The sequence below is a fragment of the Cryptomeria japonica genome, chromosome 3, assembly GCF_030272615.1.
Source record: "Cryptomeria japonica chromosome 3, Sugi_1.0, whole genome shotgun sequence".
In the NCBI taxonomy this organism is placed as follows: domain Eukaryota; kingdom Viridiplantae; phylum Streptophyta; class Pinopsida; order Cupressales; family Cupressaceae; genus Cryptomeria; species Cryptomeria japonica.
The window spans coordinates 364,996,189-365,016,623 of NC_081407.1; the positions used below are offsets into that span (position 1 = coordinate 364,996,189).

The 20,435-nt window shown below is 36.5% G+C and overlaps 1 protein-coding gene across 8 annotated transcripts in view; it reads left to right on the forward strand.

Annotated features, from left to right (window-relative positions):
* The window catches only part of LOC131080024 (serine/threonine-protein kinase EDR1), a 304,024-nt gene that overhangs the window by 77,546 nt on the left and 206,043 nt on the right, over positions 1–20,435 (forward strand). For 6 of the 8 annotated variants that reach the window (XR_009114112.2, XR_009114111.2, XM_058018109.2 and 3 more), the window contains 4 exons: positions 8,949–9,140; positions 9,539–9,801; positions 10,456–10,581; positions 10,817–10,906. Coding sequence is in view for 6 of the 8 variants with exons in the window: in XM_058018109.2 (XP_057874092.1) it covers positions 8,949–9,140; positions 9,539–9,801; positions 10,456–10,581; positions 10,817–10,906 (671 nt within the window). In the remaining 2 variants the exon portion in view is untranslated. The remainder of the gene's footprint in view (positions 1–8,948; positions 9,141–9,538; positions 9,802–10,455; positions 10,582–10,816; positions 10,907–20,435) is intronic. The other 2 variants (XM_058018111.2, XM_058018115.2) reach the window with 2 other exon arrangements.

Sequence of the window (20,435 nt, forward strand, 5' to 3'; positions counted from 1 at the left end):
CAACAGTGATTCAGCTGGCCCAAAATTTTTAAAAATTGGGTATTTGCCAAAAAACTTGGGAAAAAATCGGCAATGACTCAGCAAAGTTTTCAAACATTTGAAAATATATAATTTTTTAAAATATTCTAAGAAAAACACACATTAGAAAAGCTTGAAGTAATGGTGAATGCAATTTTTGTGTTGTGCATTGGTTGTAAAATATAATTCTTTTTCTTTTTGGGACTTCATTAAATTATTAGGAACATTTAATTATAATGATCCATTGTTTTTCTTGCTCTTACTTTAAATGGAGCTTAAGGAATAAGGAGAATAAGTTGTTCTTCATGTATCGAAACACAGTGATTAGAAAATCATAAACTAATCAGAGCCATAAATTAGTGAGTGCATCTTGATCAGTAGTTAAGTTTGCAAACATCGAATGGTGGTTGATAGTTTTGGTGTGACCAATAATATGATCCAATTATTAGAATAATATCTTTATTCAGTTAATTTAATGGTCAATATTGTAATAAATTGTAAATATTACGAGTTTCTATTCTTGCGTCTGTTATGAGTTGTTTCTTTTTAGAAACATTGATCTCTTTGTATTCTATATAATGATCCTTCGATCATTCATTAATTTAATCAATTTTTTACCAAATACTCTCGTATTATGGTATCAGAGTATAGTAGAATTTTCTCAAAAATTTTGTAATCCTAATTTTATTAGTGAAAATTTTCGAAATTGTTCTAGAATTTTCCTAAAAAATTTGTCTAGGGTTTCCGTCATCTCTCTGGCCTGTGTTCAAGTGGGTGATTAAATGCAAACTTTTCTTTTGCGTTTTTTTTAACGCTTGCAACCATCAACCCGTGCGTCTGTTTATTTTTCACAGCGACTGTCTGTGTTTACCGCGTGATTTTCTGTTTGCGATTTCGTCTGTTTTGTTGTTTTCGTGTGACTTCTGTTTTTTCGGTTGCACCATTTTATTTTCGCAATGGAAAAATTTTGGCGCCCGTGTTTGTGGCCGCGCGATTTATTTTTCTACCGCGTCTGCTGGTCGCTTGATGTTGCGACTTGTTCAGCTTGCGTTGCAGCCTGTTTGTCTCCTGTGTCACCTGTTTGTGGTGCAAATTTTTTCGCGATCTCTGCAATCTTGTTCCGCGATCTGTTTCATTGCTCCATGCAACCATTTTCGGTGGCCATCTCTGTGCGTTTGCATATTTTAGTTCATATTCGTGCCACCTAGGGTTTTTAACAACCCTCCTTACTTTTATTAGTGGCCAGGTTTTTTCAGAAAATAATTCTCAAAAAATCTGTTACCTGGGTTTTTTCGAAATCTTTTTTGGGTATTTGTTAGAATTTTTTGGGTGCTCAGAAATCTAGACATTGGGATCCATGCCAAAAAATTTCTTTATTCCACCTTGAAATCAGTGCCAATCTTTTGCCTCCGTTTTGCACGCGTCGCGTTTACGCGATTTCACGCATTGATATCTTCTGCCTTGATATTCGTGCCATTATTTGGTCAACAAGTTTTGACCTCAGTTTTCAGTGATGGCATCTCTGATGAATATTCTGCTCGATGGGGGTTAGAAATTCAACTACAGAAACTACAATACCTAGAAATAGCAGATGCTCACAATTTTCGAGTATCGTGTTATTGATTAGTTGGTTCTTGGAAAAGTCTCCCGTCCTTCTGCTGCCATTAGACCAAGTTTGATAAGAAAAACCGTGAAGCTGTCATGCTCATCAAGCTTTCAATGATCAACGATCAGCTTCCTCAGATTCCTTTCGGCAAAACAGCTGCCGAGATATGCGAGCATCTCAAGATGCTACATGAGACGTCTGATAAGAGCAAAGCCGCCTTCTTGAAAAATATGCTCTTCTCTATTGTCATGGATGAGAGAAAATCCCTTTAGGATCATCTCAATCGGATTAAGGAAATCCGTGACCAGTTGGAAGCCATCAATCAGAAAATGGAGGAGGAGGACATGGTTGTCATAACTTTGAAAAGTTTGCCAAATTCTTACGAGCATTTTGTCTAAACCCTCAACATCACCTCAACCGGTGTTGATCTGAAATTCGCTGATCTCTGAACTAAACTTTTGCAGTAGGATTGGTGGAAGTAGTAGTTTGGCCGTAGTACCAGCTCATCCTCTACAGAACAAGCATTTGCAGCCAAATCCTTTTAGAAGGATAAAGGAAAATCATAGTCTTCTTAGTCTTCTCAACATAAACTCTCTGCTACGTCATCAAAAGGCTTGAAGAAGAAAAATATTTAGTGTAATTACTGCCATAAATTTGGTCATATGAAACTTGAGTGTCGTAAACGCTTGGCTGCACAGGCTAAGCAAAGTGGTTCGCAACTGAAAGCAAATGTAGCGGAGCACACCGAGCAAAGTGAGTCTGCCTTTTATGCCTTCATGGCTAAAAGACCTGCAGACCATGCCAAATCCTCTGCCTGGTATATAGATTCAGGTGCTTCACGCCACTTCACTCATCGTTGGTATTGGTTCATTGATTTTCAGCCTTACTCAGATTCAGTTATTTTTGGAGGAGGGGAAGAGTACACCATTGTCGGAAAAGGCAATGTGCAGTTTCGGTCTGGAGGGAGGAAATTGATTTTCCTCAACGTTTACTATGTTCCATGAATGGAACTCAATCTTCTTTCAGTCAGTCAAATTTTGAGACATTCTCCTCGGCTCGATGTGACCTTCAATTCGCATCTGTGCAGTATCATTGATCGAGAGACTCAGTCTATTGTTGCTGTGGGTCTTGAGGATCATGGTCTATTTAGAGTAGTTGATTTTGGTGATTCTCAGGAGCTTGCCATGGCAACCAAGCGCTCCTCTGTTAGTACACTCTGGCATTAGTGTTATGGGCACTTGAATGTGCACTATCTTTCTCAGCTTGTTCGGGAAGATCTTGTCATCGGATTGCCAGAAATTAATACCCAGAACCTCGGAGTTTGCGAAGCATGTTAGGTTGGCAATCAACATCAGACTCCATTTTCGGATGGCGACTCTTGGAGAGCCTCTAAGGTACTACAACTAGTCCATGCTGATATTTTTGGACCTATGGCTACTCCTTCTGTCATTGGGTCTAGGTACTTATTACTTTTTGTTGATGATTTCAGTAGAAAAATGTGGGTGTATTATCTTCATTAGAAATTAGAGGTGTTTGTTGTGTTTCAAAAGTTCAAAGCATTAGTTGAAAAAGAGTCTGGTCAACCTATTTTTACTCTTCGGTCTGATAATGGGGGAGAATTCTGTTCTTCTGTCTTCTCTCATTTCTGTGAACAACATGGCATCAAGTGGCACCCACTACACCTTACACCCCTTAGCAAAATGGCATCGTTGAGCGGAGAAACTGCACGATTACCAAAATGGCCTGGTCTATGCTTGAACACAAGAGTGTTCCGAAGAAGTTTTGGGCTGAAGCTGTTAACACTGTTGTCTATCTTCTGAATCAGTCTCCTACTATGGTTGTGAAGAAGAAGACTCCAGAAAAGCCCTGGTCAGGGCGCAAGCCCATAATCAGTCACTTGAAAGTTTTTGGCTCCACTGCTTTTGTTTGGATCCTTGAGGCTAAGCGCACTAAGTTGGATGCCAAGAGCCAAAAACTCATGCTAACCGGCTACAGTGATGCTCACAAGGCCTACTGACTGGTTGACATTGAAACAGATCATGTCATCTTCAATTGTGATGTGGTTTTTGATGAGGAACGAGGGCGCCATTTCAGCTCTCTCCTCCAGTTGTGGATTCAGAGGATCAACCTTTGAAGGCTTTAGACTTGGGTGTTTGTCTTCCATTAGGTCCACCTAATGGGAGGGCTCCAACTATTCCAACTCTTGCATCTACACCTATGGAGAAAAGCCCGAAGTTGTCGGCCAAATCCGGTTCTTTAGTAGAGAATGAATCTGATTTTAGGCAACTAGTGGGTAGTTTAATATATCTCACCTCCACTAGACCTGATTTGAGCTTTGCAGTGAGTTACATATCTTGCTTCATGACAACTCCTACATTAGAACATTGGGCTGTTGTGAGGCGAATCTTGTGCTATGTCAAGGGCGCTTTAGACTTTGGTATCCTTTATGAACGGACCAAAGATTCCAGACTCATTGGTTTCACAAATTTGGATTGGGCAGGCTTTGTTGATGACAAAAAGTCCATATCTGGGTATGTCTTTAGTTTGGGCACAAGTGCTATCACTCGGACCAGTAAGAAGCAACAGGCCGTAGCTCTTTCCTTGACCGAAGTTGAATATTGAGGAACGGTCAAAGCAGCTTGTGAGGCAGTTTGGCTTCGAAGGATGCTTTCAGACATTCAGCTGTTGCTAGCCGGTGCTACACCCCTCTTCTGTGACAATCAAGGGGTGCTGAAACTTGCCAAAAATCCAATCTTCCATGAGCGGACCAAGCATGTTGAGCTTCATTGTCACTTTATCCGCAAGCTGGTTGAGGATGGATTCGTGGATTTGTAGTATGTTCCTACTGAGGATTAGACTGCAGATATCCTCACCAAGTCCCTACATCCGGATAAGTTTGTTAGGTTCAGGGGGCAACTTGGTGTCGTAGACAGATTGACCATTCAGGGAGGGTATAAGAATAATATCTTTATTCAGTCAATTTAATGGTCAATTTTGTAGTATATTGTAAATATTAGGAGTTTCTATTCTTGCGTTTGTTATCAATTGTTGCTTTTTAGAAACATTGATCTCTTTGTATTCTATATAATGATCCTTCAATCATTCATTAATTTAGTCAATTTTTTACCAAATACTCTCGTATTACCAATGTGGAAAAATTCGCAGAGAAATCATACTTGAAGTGTGCGATTTTCCTTTGTGCATCCAAAAGTGTGCCCTCTTGTGTCAGAATGAGCACATTGTGCAAAATGATGGTTGGAAAAACAAAAAAACTTTTAGGGTTCCAATCCGAAATGATTTAAAGTTTTATGTTGACCTTGTTGTTTTGGCAAGCTTTTCCCCATGTTTTGACGATTTTTTGTTATTTTTTGGATACAAATTGCAGCGAGTTAAATCAAAAAATCATTTGCGAGTACTCTCGAGTCTTGCAATTTTCTTGTAATTTTTTTGATCTATGGTAGTGATTGCATTAACAATTGGAATGGGTAGTGGAGGTTTGGGGATAAGGGTTAGTGCCCGTTGTGGGGGTTTGGGAAAGAGCCCCAGCGGGGTCCGGGCCTCTTCCCTGACCCCGCTAGGGCTCTACCCCAAGCAAATGTCATTTTTACAAAATTTTCGCCATTTTTTGTTTAGGGTTAATGTTTCTAACTAGGAGTGACAAGAGACTTCTTGGAGTCCTCAGGATGTTTGAGGGATGTCTGGGCATCCTTGCCGTCCCCATGTTGTCTCTTGAGTCCCAGTGGTGATGGCGGTTCGGCGGGGGCTGTCCCTGCCCCCGTCCTCAAAATGGGGGGTTTTTGGGGGAGGATGCGTCCCCATGGAATAGTGGAAAATATAGATGAAAAATATGCACTATTTAGTAGCAAAGGAGGAAAAAAACCATAATATCATCATTCTTCTCTAATACTGAGAAAATATTACTGAAACTTCAGCATGCTAAAGGTTAGAGAAACAAAAAAAATCTAGTTTCTTTTCTTGCTTCAATATGGAAAGGATGGATGTCCCAACATTCGATAATATGATGTCAACATCACTTGATATATAGGCATATGTCCTTAAGATGCATAGCTAGATGTGAGGTATGATGGCCTTGGGGGTTATTTACCCTATAAGATGACACAACAATATAAGGATGTCGTGTTCTCGCCATGTACAAAATAATTGTAGCATTAATAAATATAAGATCCAGACATTCAAATAAAAATTAATTTTAATGGGCCAACCAAGGATTAATGACATAATTAGTGACTAAGTGGAGGAGGCCGACCAAGGGAATATAAATACCTACGATTTCTTAAAGCAAATAAACAAGGGAGTGCTTGAAGTGGAAGGGATGCAACCCTTGCAACATGGAAGGGTGTGCCTGTTCCTGATTGGAGGATACAAAAGGGAGGACAATTCATTGGTTGAAGACATCTAGGATTAGAATTCAAGTAACATTGGAAAAATATATTCAGCAGAAGATCTTTAGTTTACATCAGCAAATCAGAAATTAATAACAACAATCAATAATATTCAGAAGACAAATTTATTGCAGCAATATGTGAATAAATTTGTTATTTCATCAAAGATTCTATTAGAAATATTCTAGCAAATTCCTTAAGCAATCAATTCAGAATTTATGGAAGTGTCTTGCAAATAGGAAGGATGGCCCCCCTTCCAAGTCTACGAGAGATGAGAGGATGGCCCCCCTATCATACTCTTATGAAGTTGGCCGCGAGTTGGAAGGATGGCCCACCTTGCACGCTCTTGAGCTTGGACAAGGAGGATGCCCCCCTCCAAGGTGGAGTGGGAGTTGTAAAGATGGGCCCCCTTACATGCTCTGGGCAATATTGAGGATGACTCATTTTAATATTGCTATTTGCAGGTATTTATAAGAAATTCTCTATGTAATTGGCTTCGATTGCTGTACTACAATGTATTGAACTGAATAATATTTATGCTATGATGTGGTAAATATAAATAATACTATGATTTGAATATTATCAGAATTTCTTGATAACTAATATCTCTAATGTCAATTTTTGTTGATTTCTAGTGTTTGCAGGTCAAGAAACCAGGAGTATCCCCAAAGGGGACATTACAAAGGAATTGACCTAGTGAAATGGAAGCTTGATTTTAAATGTCTCTTTTTGCCATGTGTAATATACTGGCCAAATTTTTAAAACCAAAATATTGCAATTTTCACAGTTTATGATGCATAGGCATTTCATGAAACAGTTTGCATGCTGGCTGGTCTGATTATGTTATACAACTTTTTTAAAGGAACATGATAAATAATCATCGTAACATTAATTCCTCAATTTCAAATATTGATAATAACTTCATTGATACCTAAAATCATTGCTTAGTGGAATCCACAAATAATTATTCTTTACTCTGATTTTTCTGTTGTAGAAAGCGATATACTTAGAATTTGTTTACAGCAATAGTTTCTTTAATAAATCAACAATATTCACAAGTCAAACTTGCAGTTCTAAACTGCAGAATAACCAAAACCTTATCAGCAACCTTCGTATAATTTTGCTTTAGCTGTTTGTTCTCCTTCACACTAGTATGGCAGTTTTGAATTTGGTATGGCAGCTTTAAGGAAGTGGTGCCTCCTTAGAATGTGCTGCCATTAGTCTGAGAAAGGCTTTGGAGGGCCATGTTGGCAATAGGAAAAGACTTTTAAGCCTTCAAGAGGTTGAATCAACTCTTCTCTTGCAACAAATTGTATGTCAGTTCCTAAAGACATCAACAAACTTTGGAAGAGTGGCGATTCCTTGTATGACTGCTATGTTGACTTCTTGTACCCCACCATATGGTTCATTGGAATTAGAATAAAGCTCAAATGCCTTATATTGAACTTAGTTTCCCCCTTTTAAAAGTACAGCTCCCTTGGGCTAGATAAAGGTATGGTTGGGCATTCTTAGCATCAATATAAATATGTGATATTTAAATCATTTCATCATGCACACACAACACTACTAATAATTTATCTTTCCCTTGCACACACCATGCATGAAATTTCTGATACGTCTTACACTTGCAAGGCCTGATAATAATACTAGCCTCTGCTATCTTTTGGACAATCTTTCCAATCTCACCTTTTAGTATATATGTGTACTTGTAAGGGCTAATGTTGGGTGGCTGGCTTCCAATTACTAGTTTAAAGGCATGATCATGATCCCTTGTAGGAGGGAGTCCTTTAGGCATATTTCCAAAAAGCACTGAGTGATGAGTTATAATTGCTTGTAGATCTGGATGGGTAGGAGCATTTGATTGATAGGTTGTTAATGAAAACAATTGGGCCACAAATCCATTAGCTCCTTTCTTTAACAACTTTTGCATTTGATGAGAGTTTACCATCTATGGGGACTTTGCACACAACCCTCTTAGTTCCACTATTTTCCCTTTTGAGTGAAATCTCACAAATAGCTCCTAAAAGTTTGTTTCAATCGTTCCTAAAGTAGTGAGCAAATGTTGTCCCAATACTATATCTGTTTGGGATGCAAATTGAGTTGCAACTTCAAACACTTTGTGTCAGTATGCCCATTGATAATACAATGACTACAATAATTCTTTGGATCTTTGCAAACATCCAAAACAGTGCCACTCTTCTTGCCTTTCCACATGCATTCTTCTATGTTTGGGATGATTTAAGACTTAATTTATTATTAGGATCTTCCTTCTCCTTTCTTTTACTTCTTAAATGTAATAGTCCTGCACACATGCGCCATCAAGGTCCTTATGCTTACTTGAGAATCTGAGATTATTTGTCCTAGCATGCATTAATGGAGACCTCCCATCTATTTGGTAAAGTTGTCTTCATCCTTAAAGTTCAAGCGCATCAATATGCCCTCCTTAACCATCATTGTTGTTTGGCCTTGCCTATAGCATCATGTCGAAGAAGTATTACTACAAATTTATATGGTAGCAATGTATATCATGCATCTATAGGTTAGTGGTGTTATTGCAGATACTAAACAACCTTATCTGTTGTAATATTACATTACGGAATTCCTTGGAAGCCTATATGCTTCCATTTTCATAGATTGTTTTTGAAAGTGGTCCAAGAAATACAGGTTTTGAAGCTTAAATATTTGAAGGAATCAAAGCTTATGTTTTTCCCTTTAAAATTTGTATGATGGGAAAATCTCAAGTTTCTTAAATCCTCAAACTTAATTCTTGTGGACTTTGGACTTCGTAAATTTCATGTTGGTATATGTCAGGAGAAGTCTACAGTCATGTCCATCCCGCTAATAGATGTGCAGTTTAAGCAATTTTTTTTCCTAATGTAAAAAAATATGACATTTAAATTATGTAGTTTCCTATTCTACAGGTTTGTGAGTTTTATGGAGGACCTCTTTCTGAAGCAAGCCCTGTGAAGATCTCACCTGAGGAGATATCGACTTTGGCAGACAGCCATGGATTTCAGCTCTTAGGTCAGATTAAAAACGGGTTATGCCGGCCACGGGCAATTTTATTCAAAGTTCTTGCAGATGCTGTGGGACTTAAAAGTAAACTTCTGGTGGTAAGAATTTGGCCATCATGATTTTCATTTGATTCAATGAATCAGTTTCATTAGCATTAGAATTTCACTTGCACACATTTTATTTGGTTGACGTTGGAAAACTCAGATCTAAAAGGAAGTTTGAAGAAAATTAACTGAAGTCTTGAATTTCAGCACATTTATGAATGGTTTAGAGGTTGTAATTTGGAATAGCTGAATAATATAATCAGTTTACGATTCCTGTTTTTCCTTTTCTTTTGAGTGGATGTACCGAAACAGGTTTCAGGATATGTGATTAAATCTGTCAGTCTCACATGTAACAAGTACATCAAAACAATTCTAAACTGTCCAATTTTAGGTGACTGTGGTGCACCTAATGGGTTTCTGTTTGTTGACCATTTGAAATTCTCTGTTCTCAGGGTCTACAACTATATGATAAGGCAATTGCATACAAGGAGAGTCCAAAACATATGTCTCTGTTGGTTGAATTAAATTCTGTGGACATGCTAGTGGATATCATGAGGTCTCCTGGTCAGTTAATACCTTTCTCAGTGAGAGCTCTTATTATCTATCATATCTCTGGATCTGGAGAAAGTGATTCGGCAGAGAATGATTCATGTGACTCTCCTCTAGAGCCAAACAGTCCAAACTTTGGTTTTCCAGATAAATTGGAAGGTGAAAGGTAAATTCATGTTGTTTGAAAATGTAAAGAGACGCTGCCTGTTAAGCATGTGGTAGTAATGATTGTTAATGTTTCAGATTAATTGAGATTGTAAATAATTCTACTGTAAACCACTGCAACATAAGACTTATTACTGGTTAAAACTTATCAGGCCATTATTGATGTGACTGTAAATCTGGATGCCCAAACTGCTTCACAAGGGTTGATAACTGAAAAGTGTTTTAAAGCCTCATTTGAAAAGGCAAAATCTATGTCAATATCTGTCAGAATAATTAATTTGATTGTGATTACTCAACTGAGATTATTTTCTTTCTTTCTGGGTTCACCTCGTCTTTTTCCTTGTTGGAGCATTGCATATAATAATGCACATAATGCCTATATCTAGTCTATTATGCTTTGAGGCTTGGACGCTCAAAAATAGTTTTATGTGTTGTGTTCCATTTTTATAGTTTGTGGTAAAACATATTTACATAAATTAGAATAGGTAATTCAGTTTTTCTACCATTTTTATTTTGGACTCTTGTTAAGTTTCATTTTGAAGTGTATGAAAATGAAAAACATATTAGATTAATTAGAATAGCTAATGTAACTTTACTATCGTTTTCATTTTGGACTCTTTCTTTAGTTTCATTTAGAAATGTATGACAAATGCAGCCCAGGGCAGGAGGAACACCAAAGTCTTCAATGTTTTTACCCAAGGAAGGGGGATAATCTTTGTCCATCAGCAGGGCCTTCTTTGCCAAACATAAAACTAAGGCCAGCTATTGAAGGAAAATTAAGGTGATAAGTGCTAGCTTTTTGAGTTGTATATTTCCCTCCTACAAATGCTAGTAATAAGTGTAGAAGTATTGATTTTTCTATGCCCTGAGATTTTGTTTTGGTCCTCTTTGTGGGAAATGTCATAAATAACCAATAATCCTATTGTACAGACCTAGAAAATTTCTGAGCTCAAACTTGAATCTAACACTTAAGATGTTTAGTAACACATTTGGATAGATTTGTTAAATGGTTACAGTCTATCACGAAGTGAACCAGATATTGCAAATGGTTTCTGGCGACGTAGCCGCAGGAAAGCCATTGCTGAACAGCGCACTTCTAGTTCTAGGTCAGTTATTTTGTTAATATGTTTCGATGACTGTTCAATAAATTTGGACTCTAGAAAATGGGCAATTCAGACTAGATAATCAGATTGCTCGTGACAAAAGTTGTGTTGGTGGTGAACGTTGAATATTTATTTAAATGCATAAGTCACATAGTAGTTGGCATTCAAGCATAAGTGTTCAATTGTTTACATCTAGAAATTGGTGGTATTTAATTCTTTTGACTGGGAATAAGTTATATCTGATTATTGAATTTTGTGAAATAGAAGTATACTTTATCTGAATTTCTGTACCATCACAACTTTGTGGATGGATATTGATATACTATCATAACTTGTTACTGGGACGCAAATTCAAAGGTCTAAATTCTTGATGTTTCTTAGGAGTTGTTGGAGGGGGCAAGTAAATTGGTGCAATGCTTTTTGTGAAATAATTGATTAGTTTGATTTTTCTCATGCAACATTTTATAAGTCTTCCATGGTTTTGACTTCCTTGCCCTTGGAAGCCTAGTGGGGTAGTCACCTTTTTTCTGGCTTTTTTTTTTTCTCACATTGTATTATAGTTCATCTTGGAGGTTTAAATTTAGTTGTAGACTGATTGTATATCACTTGGCTTGTTTTTGTTTCTCTTGGTAACAAATTCTCTCAACAAGGTATGCTTTGTGAGACCCTTCCAAGGTTTTTAACCTCATTTCTTATAATAAGGTATACATAGCAACCCTTCGACCTTTGTCAACAAGAAAGAGTGTTTTTAAAATGTTTTCTATTTTTTTTCACACCAATTTTGCTGTTTTGGGTTCTATGGTTTGCTGATTTGCTTTTACCTATGTTTAGTATGGTTGGGTTTGGTTGTACCGTTGTACAATATGTATATATAAAAAATACAGAAAAATAATCATAATTTGGAGATTCAATGCGAATCACCAATTGCCAAATGACACATCTTAAAGGTAAATCAAAATGGTTTATTCCATAGTAGCACTAATTAATATTGGGTTGGCTTGGTGTAGTGTCCCACCTCTGTTTGCTACCAAGTCTGCCCCATTTTTTTCTGATTTTTTCCCTTATCTGAAATTCTGTTTTTTGTGATTTATTCTCGTGTTGAATGTTGTATATTGTTTCAGTTAGGTTTTAGCATAAACAGGTGCATAAAATAATATAGAATACAAAGCAATGAAGGAACACATGGTAAACTTCTTATTTCTCCTCAAGTGTAAATGAAGGTACAATGATATCAGATCTGTTATAGGTCTGATATAATTACGATAGTAAGATATTTTCTTCAATAATGTTATATATATCGATTGCCAATGAAATGCAAACATTTTTGGATCATACGAATGATGTAGTAACACAATAGGATGCCATATAATCATTTTGTGAAGGTGGAAGGTGGCGCTCTAGCTGGAAGAGGTACGGCTGTAGGTAATAATTCCAAATGAGCAATGAACACTTGGAAAGAAGCTGGAAATCTCTCACATAAGTCTGCAATATCAATTATGCCTTCAAACCCTAGGTGTGCTTAGACTGTAATGATGATTTCCTCTTCAATCTTCACAAATACCAATTACCGATATGCAAAAATAATTTTTAAATTATTTCCCAGCTGATATAAACCTGGAATCTTCACCAGATGCTTCGAAAATATCCCCATACCAGTTGCCCCTATGTAGAAAATTATTATAAAATCTTTTGATCACCAAATCATTAAAATATCTCAATCTAAGGGTCTAAAACCCTAGCGCCCAGCTATGCAATTTTAATTCAGCCACAAAACCCTAATCAAATACATCAAAATGATTGCCATAATGCTGATATGAAACCCTCTTATCTTCAATATCTCACAAAATATCAAATACCCAACTTTGAATTTTGCTTTCAAATCTCTTCCAAGTTGCTCCAAATCCTAACAGCTGCGGACCTGCAAATAGAATACCATTTCCAGCTCCTTCTCAATGCCAAATACCTACAGTAAGGTCAATTTGAATTTTGGAATGAATCCACCCAATAGGCTGAATGGGTTTTCGTCCACACAACTGAGAAACTCCAATATATATATATATACCAATTTTATTAATCTCATTAATAACATGTCTAGATTTGAAGATATTTAAAAGTTGTGAACGAAAGTTTCAGAGTCAATTTTGAGCGCTTCAGAGGCTCCAAAATGGCCCAAAGTGTCTGTAATTGGCATAGCCGATTTTAGCTTGATAGAGCGTGTTGCAAGATTTTCGGCATTTCAAACAGTTCGTCAATCGGACACCTGGTTCAAAAGTAATGGCCTCCGAAAGTTGGGTCTCTTGAAATAGGAAATATAAAATTGCGTCGGACACATAATGAGCTGTAAAAGGGAGGTACATGTAAAGCTCTCAAGCTTCTTAGAGAGAAATTAAATCAAACCAAGTATATCAAATGAGCTGTAAATGAGCCCTTTTATAAATCTCCAAAGAAGCTTCTAGTAACTCATTTTAATTTCCCTCTCTTTTAATACTATAATTACTTTGAATTTGGAAAATATAATAGTTACCTTTTTTAGTTTTGTATAAACTTAAAGTCACTTGAATAACCTTATAACTCCCTAAGTTGGTGCCCCCTTTATGGCTTTTAATTAACCACTTTATGAGATTAATATACCAAATGCACACTTGACCCCTTATATCCCCTTTAATCATAAAGATATTTAGTTTAATTAATTATATGAAAGTCAATGCTAGATTAGACTTTAATTAATTAAATTAAGTCATTAAACTCCATTAAATACCAAATATTAGACCAACACATGATCCTGCCAACTTTCTGGATATAACCGTGGTGCCCTCTAACCATCTCGATGACCTACCACATAGTATGGACCCACATGTCCAAGCAACTTAATAAAAATAGTAAGTGTTTATAAACGGAGACTAAAAGACGTTTAGAAGGCAAACCACAAATAAACTAATGCACTGAGATGGAGAGTACTAAATTAGACACCTAAATAACCCTAAGTAACCCTCAAAGGGCTCCCTAATCACCACATTAGCCTACTGGGACCATTGATAATAGGCTAACCTTTGAAAATAATTGATGCTTAGGAAAGCACAAAAGTGGGGACAATTTTCTTGTGAAACCAAAAGTTTAAATGGAATACAATTACTCGATTTAGTTGAAATAGAATCTAGGGAAAAAATGTTGCTTTTCTATTAGGTAAGTTAAATACCTTTTTTTGGTTTTAAAAGCCAAACTAGGGGGTTGGTGACCATGTTTAAATCAAGACAATATTTTCAAACCTCCTTTAGCTCATGATAGACGATCAAAAGCTCTTTGTTGAAGTCACTCAAATCAATTTTCATAACCTATAGGGAAGCGTTGTCTTTTGAATCAGCATATTGCATTAAGACCACTACCTATTGTAGAAAAGTATATACTTGAACCAACAATCACTTCATATAAGAATGAACAAATAGGTTAGTTACTCCAACTTCTAACACTTGCAAGAAATCCTCTAAAATGGATACCTAGGAGCAAGAATTGCTAGTATCACCCACACCCAATGGACACAAAATTTTGTTTACTAGGGAAATAGATATGAATGAATGCAATTCACGATCAACTTTAAATGCCCACCAGGGACTACACCTTTGAAATGCCAACCTTTGTTCTTGCTTCTTACATATGAGGCTGTGTCCCATTGAGAGAATACTACCAATCCACGAACAATAAAACATATGTAGAAAAGGAGAGGAGAAAATTGTCATATAAGTTGTTCTAGTGAAACAAGCATAAACAAAGATAAACAAATAAACCTAGCATTTGGGGAGCATCACATTTGGAAGGTGACATACTACTGATGTAACACTCTAACACTATGAATCCTAACGACAAAAATGATTACAAGGTGAATCCAAAGAAGGTTGCTATTGATAGTAATAATTGACATGATTTGTGTAATGTTCCCTTCCTAATTTGTCCTAAAATCACAGTTGCAACAAATTAGGGTTAGGGTTACATCTCACCTATTAAATCTTTCTTGAATAATATGATCCTGAATTTGGGACCTGCAATCACAACATGAAAGACATATGCAATACACACACATATATAAAGTTAATCATCAGGGTTAGTCAAGTTGCATTATATTCATAGAGTATAAACACATTGGGGGAAAGACACATGATGGGTTCGCCCGAAGCCATTTCTACACCAAGCCTAAGAGTGAATGTCTACCACAACCCTCTTGCTTGGCGGCTTGAACTTGCTTTCCCCCACCATGTCTCGTCTCCCTATAGTCTGTTGCTATCTTGTGGAGTTGGGCGGAGGTTGTAAGGGGCTACTTGACTCGGTAGGTGCTCTCTTTATCTTAGGCTGCAAAGGTCCTTCTAAGAGGGACTAGTTACTAGTGCACTTGCCACCCTTCTCTTACACTTCAGGTCGTTTCCTACAAGACGGATTTCAGATAGGTATGCATCTCTTATATTGTATCATATAAACATAGACTTGAGCATTCTCTATTATGTATGATCAACATGTATATGTTGGTCGAAAATTTTGTAAACCTGGGAAGGCGTGCAAAATTATGGTTTCAGCCACGTGTGAGGTAAAAATTTCCTTATTCTAAGGGAAGGCTCCCCCTTTCCCACTTCTTCTAACTATTACAAATTAACTATAACTTATAATCACTATTTTAACTTGGGTGAGACAACATCACTTTCAATTAATTTCAACAGTTGCAAAAATGCTTATACAATAGGAACTGATGTTTCCATAAAAGCACAAAAGTCTTCTGTCGCTTCCCTGGGACGGGAAAATAGAAATAAAAGCTCAAAGTGTTCACTCTTCTACTGTCCTATCAACTTTCCAAAATGATTATTATAGTAACAATGTGCAACATGCATCAACTCAAAGTCTGTCAATATGATGCACTTCTAAACTATAATGAACAAGAATAGTTACAAGCAGAAAGTCTTGTAGCTTTTCTCTATTATGAACACATAACTATGCTAATTTAACCCTCAATATTTGCAGCACAAAGTCTGCAAGAAATCCAATTAAAGCCCTTTCCAACAACCTTACTAGAATCTCAAGTATACTCAGAAAATATATCCATTGTAACATAAGAATACAATGGATATATGAACAAAGCATCAACACAAAGTCTGAAACTAAAATGTCCCTCTTATATTGCTTGAGAGTCCAATTTACAAGTATAAAACACATTTTTTATCGTTGTAAATTTCTGCAGAGTTTTCTTGCTTGCCAAAAAGATAGAAAATACATAGAGCACCCTCAAGTATATATCGGAGAGGGGCTGAGAGAAAAAAGTGGGAGAAGTCCAAGTAATTAAGACTTATTCCACAACTAACTATGATTTATTCCAAATTATAGTGCTAGTGTCTTTTCAACTTGTAATTTGTTTGCATGTAATTACAAGTTACAAGAATACAAGTAATGTGACTATTTGCAATTGCAATTTTTGACATTACGTGTAATTTGTCAAAGGGAAATTACAAATGCATAATTGAAACTAATCTAAGTGTCCAAGACACGACTCTATTTACAATGTACATTATCCTTTGTCTAAGAGGTCTTCATGCTACTACAAGATGCTGGCACTTGAAGTATTCAAGATCGGTGAAGGTATATGTCTAGGGACGTCAACTTGCATCCTTGATAGTTCTCATGTCCTTTGCCAACGAACTCCAACCTCATCTTTGTGCTTGGGGTAATACTGATTCTTTAGGAGAAGTTCTCTCTGTGCATATGACATTGTACCCTTTTCAGTTTACATCACTATTGTCATATACATATGACAACTCTGGCTTTTGCCCACTATCTCTACATTCATTAAGATCCCTTGCAATCGGGTCTCTAGGATCCAATTGCAAGTATTGATCTTGTGAAGGAAAGGCGTGGGAATGAGAGTATGTGGAGACAAAAGGTGAATTACGGATCTTGGAAGGCGGAATGGAAGTGCAAGGGATCATAGCAAACTTGGAATGCGGAATTTGTGAAACACAAGTTGGGGAAAACATTGACACTTACACTTGCAATCGGGTCTTGAAGACCCGAATGCAAGTAGGCATTCTTGTATGATAGGCACAAACTTGCAATTGGGGTTTTGAAACCCGATTGCAAGTGTTAAAGTTTTACAAGGTAGGCACAAACTTGCAATCGGTTTTCAAAACCTTGATTGCAAATTAGCACATCAATAAGCTCATACAATGGTGACTTGCAATCGGGCCTTGAGACCTTGATTGCAAGTGCAATATGCGTTTCATTTTACTTTTATAAAACATACTTGTAATCGAGTCTTAGAAACCCGATTACAAGTAGAACAAACTTTAGAACAATGTGCTCACTTGTAATCGGGTTTCTAGAACGCGATTACAAGTGAGGTTCCTACTTGCAATGACAGCAAAAAGTTCCTACTCGCAATGAAAACAAAAAGTTCCTACTCGCAATGACTGTCTTGAAACCTGAAATTGCACAAAAAGGAAAGAAAAATAAAACAAAAACCAACTAAAAACTAGACAAAGACAACAAACACACTTACCAACGACTGGACACAAACAAATACGAGTTCTGAACCTCGTAAAAGGTGCCTTTAGAGAAAGAAACTACGAATTTTAAATAAAAATTTGTAGGGGTTGTCAATTTTTGAAAATTCAAAAATTAAGACAACAGTATACACAAATATATCTAATGAACATGATTAACAAGGATATAAATGCAATAGATATACCACATTATATTAGTTTGACAGCAGAAATCTAAGATGCTTAGAAAGCTGTTATAAGTCGAGTTCTTGAACTGGTATTTGCTTCTTCTTTGGTCACTGCTCTTAATCTTATGAAATTAACTCTTCTTGTTATTCGATCTTGATTGTTTTCGTGATATTTGATTTTGATTTTCTGATGATGATTTTATGATTCATAGATGATTGATTCGTCCCCTACCTTCGATTGGAGTTCCTCCTTATATAGCCTTTAGCTATTAAAGAAGGGTTATGTCCCCTCCTACAGTTACCACCCTCTTAAGGGTGGTGTCTTTTAAAAAATGCCCTTGTCCTTAACTAATGGATCACTGCTGCTATACTCAGAAATGTGATGTTTGTTTTACTGATTTTTCATTTTGTTCTTCTGCACAAAATATGCCTTCGATCTGCAATTCAGTCAGATTTGGATCTGCACTTTAGTCTGCTTTAGATCTGCACTTCAGTCTTCTTAGAGCTGAGTCTTCTTTAGATAGGAGGAATATTTCTTCGTTTCCCCCTGCTTACCACATTTAACACACTTCATTTGTCTACTTGAGAAGTGGTGACTTTTCCAAGAGGCATGTCTCATCCAAAGATAGAGAACACTTCAGTTTATAACCAGCCCGTCACCATAATACTTGAGTGCTAGACATAGGGAGGTCCATATAAAAAATATAAAAAATATATTTATTTAGAAATTTAAATCCCCAAAGTTGGGCATTAGATGCCAAGGCTCAGCCCCATAAATAAAAAATTTCTTTTAATAGTTCTTCCATTTGATTGCTATCACAAAGGTAGTCACTAGTCAGCCATTAAGAATTTAACTTCATTTTATTGCTGTTTATTCCTCCGTTTGTGAAGATAAATATTGCCTTTCTACTCTGAACACCTAGGTATTATATATATATAGCGAGGATCGTGACAATGTGGTGATGAAATGGGTGTGGTATCACTCAAACATGTGGTAGGGTAGGAAAGCACCAATGCAAGTGAAATTCCTAACGAAGAGAATCCAACTTGATCCTTGAATTTACACCTAAGCATTTGACAAAGCCATATTAGGAAAAATAGTGGTTGCAACTACTCCTAGTTATTAGCTTGATCGCTATTCAAGGTAGGGAAATGAGATTGATCTATGCCTAAATTTACTATTTTATCCACCACTTTATTTATCCTTGCGAAAATCGTGAATGAAGAAGTCATCATCAAAAGCCTTATAGATGTATATTGCTTCCTCTATTAGATTTTGGCATTTAGGACAAAAGATCTTGTTAAGGTCTACAATGACCATTGCAAACTCCTGTTGGATAATCAAGCACTGACACCTATAGTAGGCAACTTTAGAAAGACCCTTTATGCATTTTGCCTCATGGTTCGAATGACTCTTCAAGAATTGGGAGTTCCCTTTTGCAAAATCACTACAAGAGTCTTGGACAACAAAAGTAGCCCTAGAAAGCCTAGGTCTACTCCTTGAAGCCCCATCACATGTAAGCTTTTGAAAGCTCTTTGGGGTTTCAACCATTTGGCTTAATTGCACATTAACTATTTGTCTATTATCACTGAATGCGGGTAGATAATTTTATGAAATAATCAATATAAATATTCAATTTTTTAATATATATTTGGTATTTTTTTTTTGCTTGGTAACGGGCTGAAGTCAAATCACCTTTGACTGGAGCTATGAACTAGTGAGACCACATTTTTGAGGGGTCTCATCCTTATATTTGTTCGGCATTAACACCCTTATATCTCCTGGTGCTGTCCTGTCTTCCACACCTAGGCATCACCTTATCTCTGCATTGCCTGTGTGTGGGACACATGGGGCTTGAGCAGACTCGAACCCACGACCTCCCATGTAGGAAGCTCGCAGCTAACTGCTGCGTTGTGGGGTCATCCCCTTAATATATATATTTGGTATTATTGATGTATTAAGTAGTTATTTTAATATAGCTAATATGTAAAATATTTATTACTTTGAATATAAAAATATATTTATTTACTGAACTAATGAATATTTATAATTTATACTTATTAAACTAGTGAATAATAAATATATTAATAATTTATAGATTAATACAAAATAAAAAATCATGAAATGTTGCTTGTTAATGGGTGTATATTGTGGAATAGATATGATAGTTGTTGAAGACTTGTAAGATGAAGGGAAGTTTATATTTTAATTCTCGACTTAGTAGAGTTTTTTTTTGTTACGCTTGGATATACCTTTTTCACAATGGTTGAAATTAGAGGATGTTTATAAGGGTGGTGTTTGTTTGTGGTTTCGTAGAGGACTGTGTATTGAGGGATTCTTTTTTTTGGGATGATTAAGTTGTGATTTGTGGCAGGAGTAGTTGTGACTCAAACTATTAATACTTGTTTTTAAAATGGAATTCAGTGAACTATGTTGGCGACTAGTATCCATTGTTCTCACGTTTTTTGCAGCTCTAGGATTTGTTATTATAGCTACTATAAGTGCTAAAATATTATCTCATATTAGCCCAAAACAGAAATGGTTTCTTCTTCTTGTCGTGTGTTTTGGGCAACCATTTCAGTTTTATAACAATTAAATAGGGAGTGCTTCAATAGAGTGCCCCATTGTCACCCTCCTGATTTCCTTGTTCTAATAAGGCCTCAACTGTGATTAAAAATGGGAAGAAATTTTTTAGTGTATTGCTTTAGCTGCTCTCTAAAATAAGAGAATATTTTGGGTTTAAAGAAATAGGGTTTTCCCCTTTAAAAATCGGTTTTTGTTAGTAGGGTCCCTTGACTGTTTAAGGGGTGGTAAGGGACTGTTTAATCCAA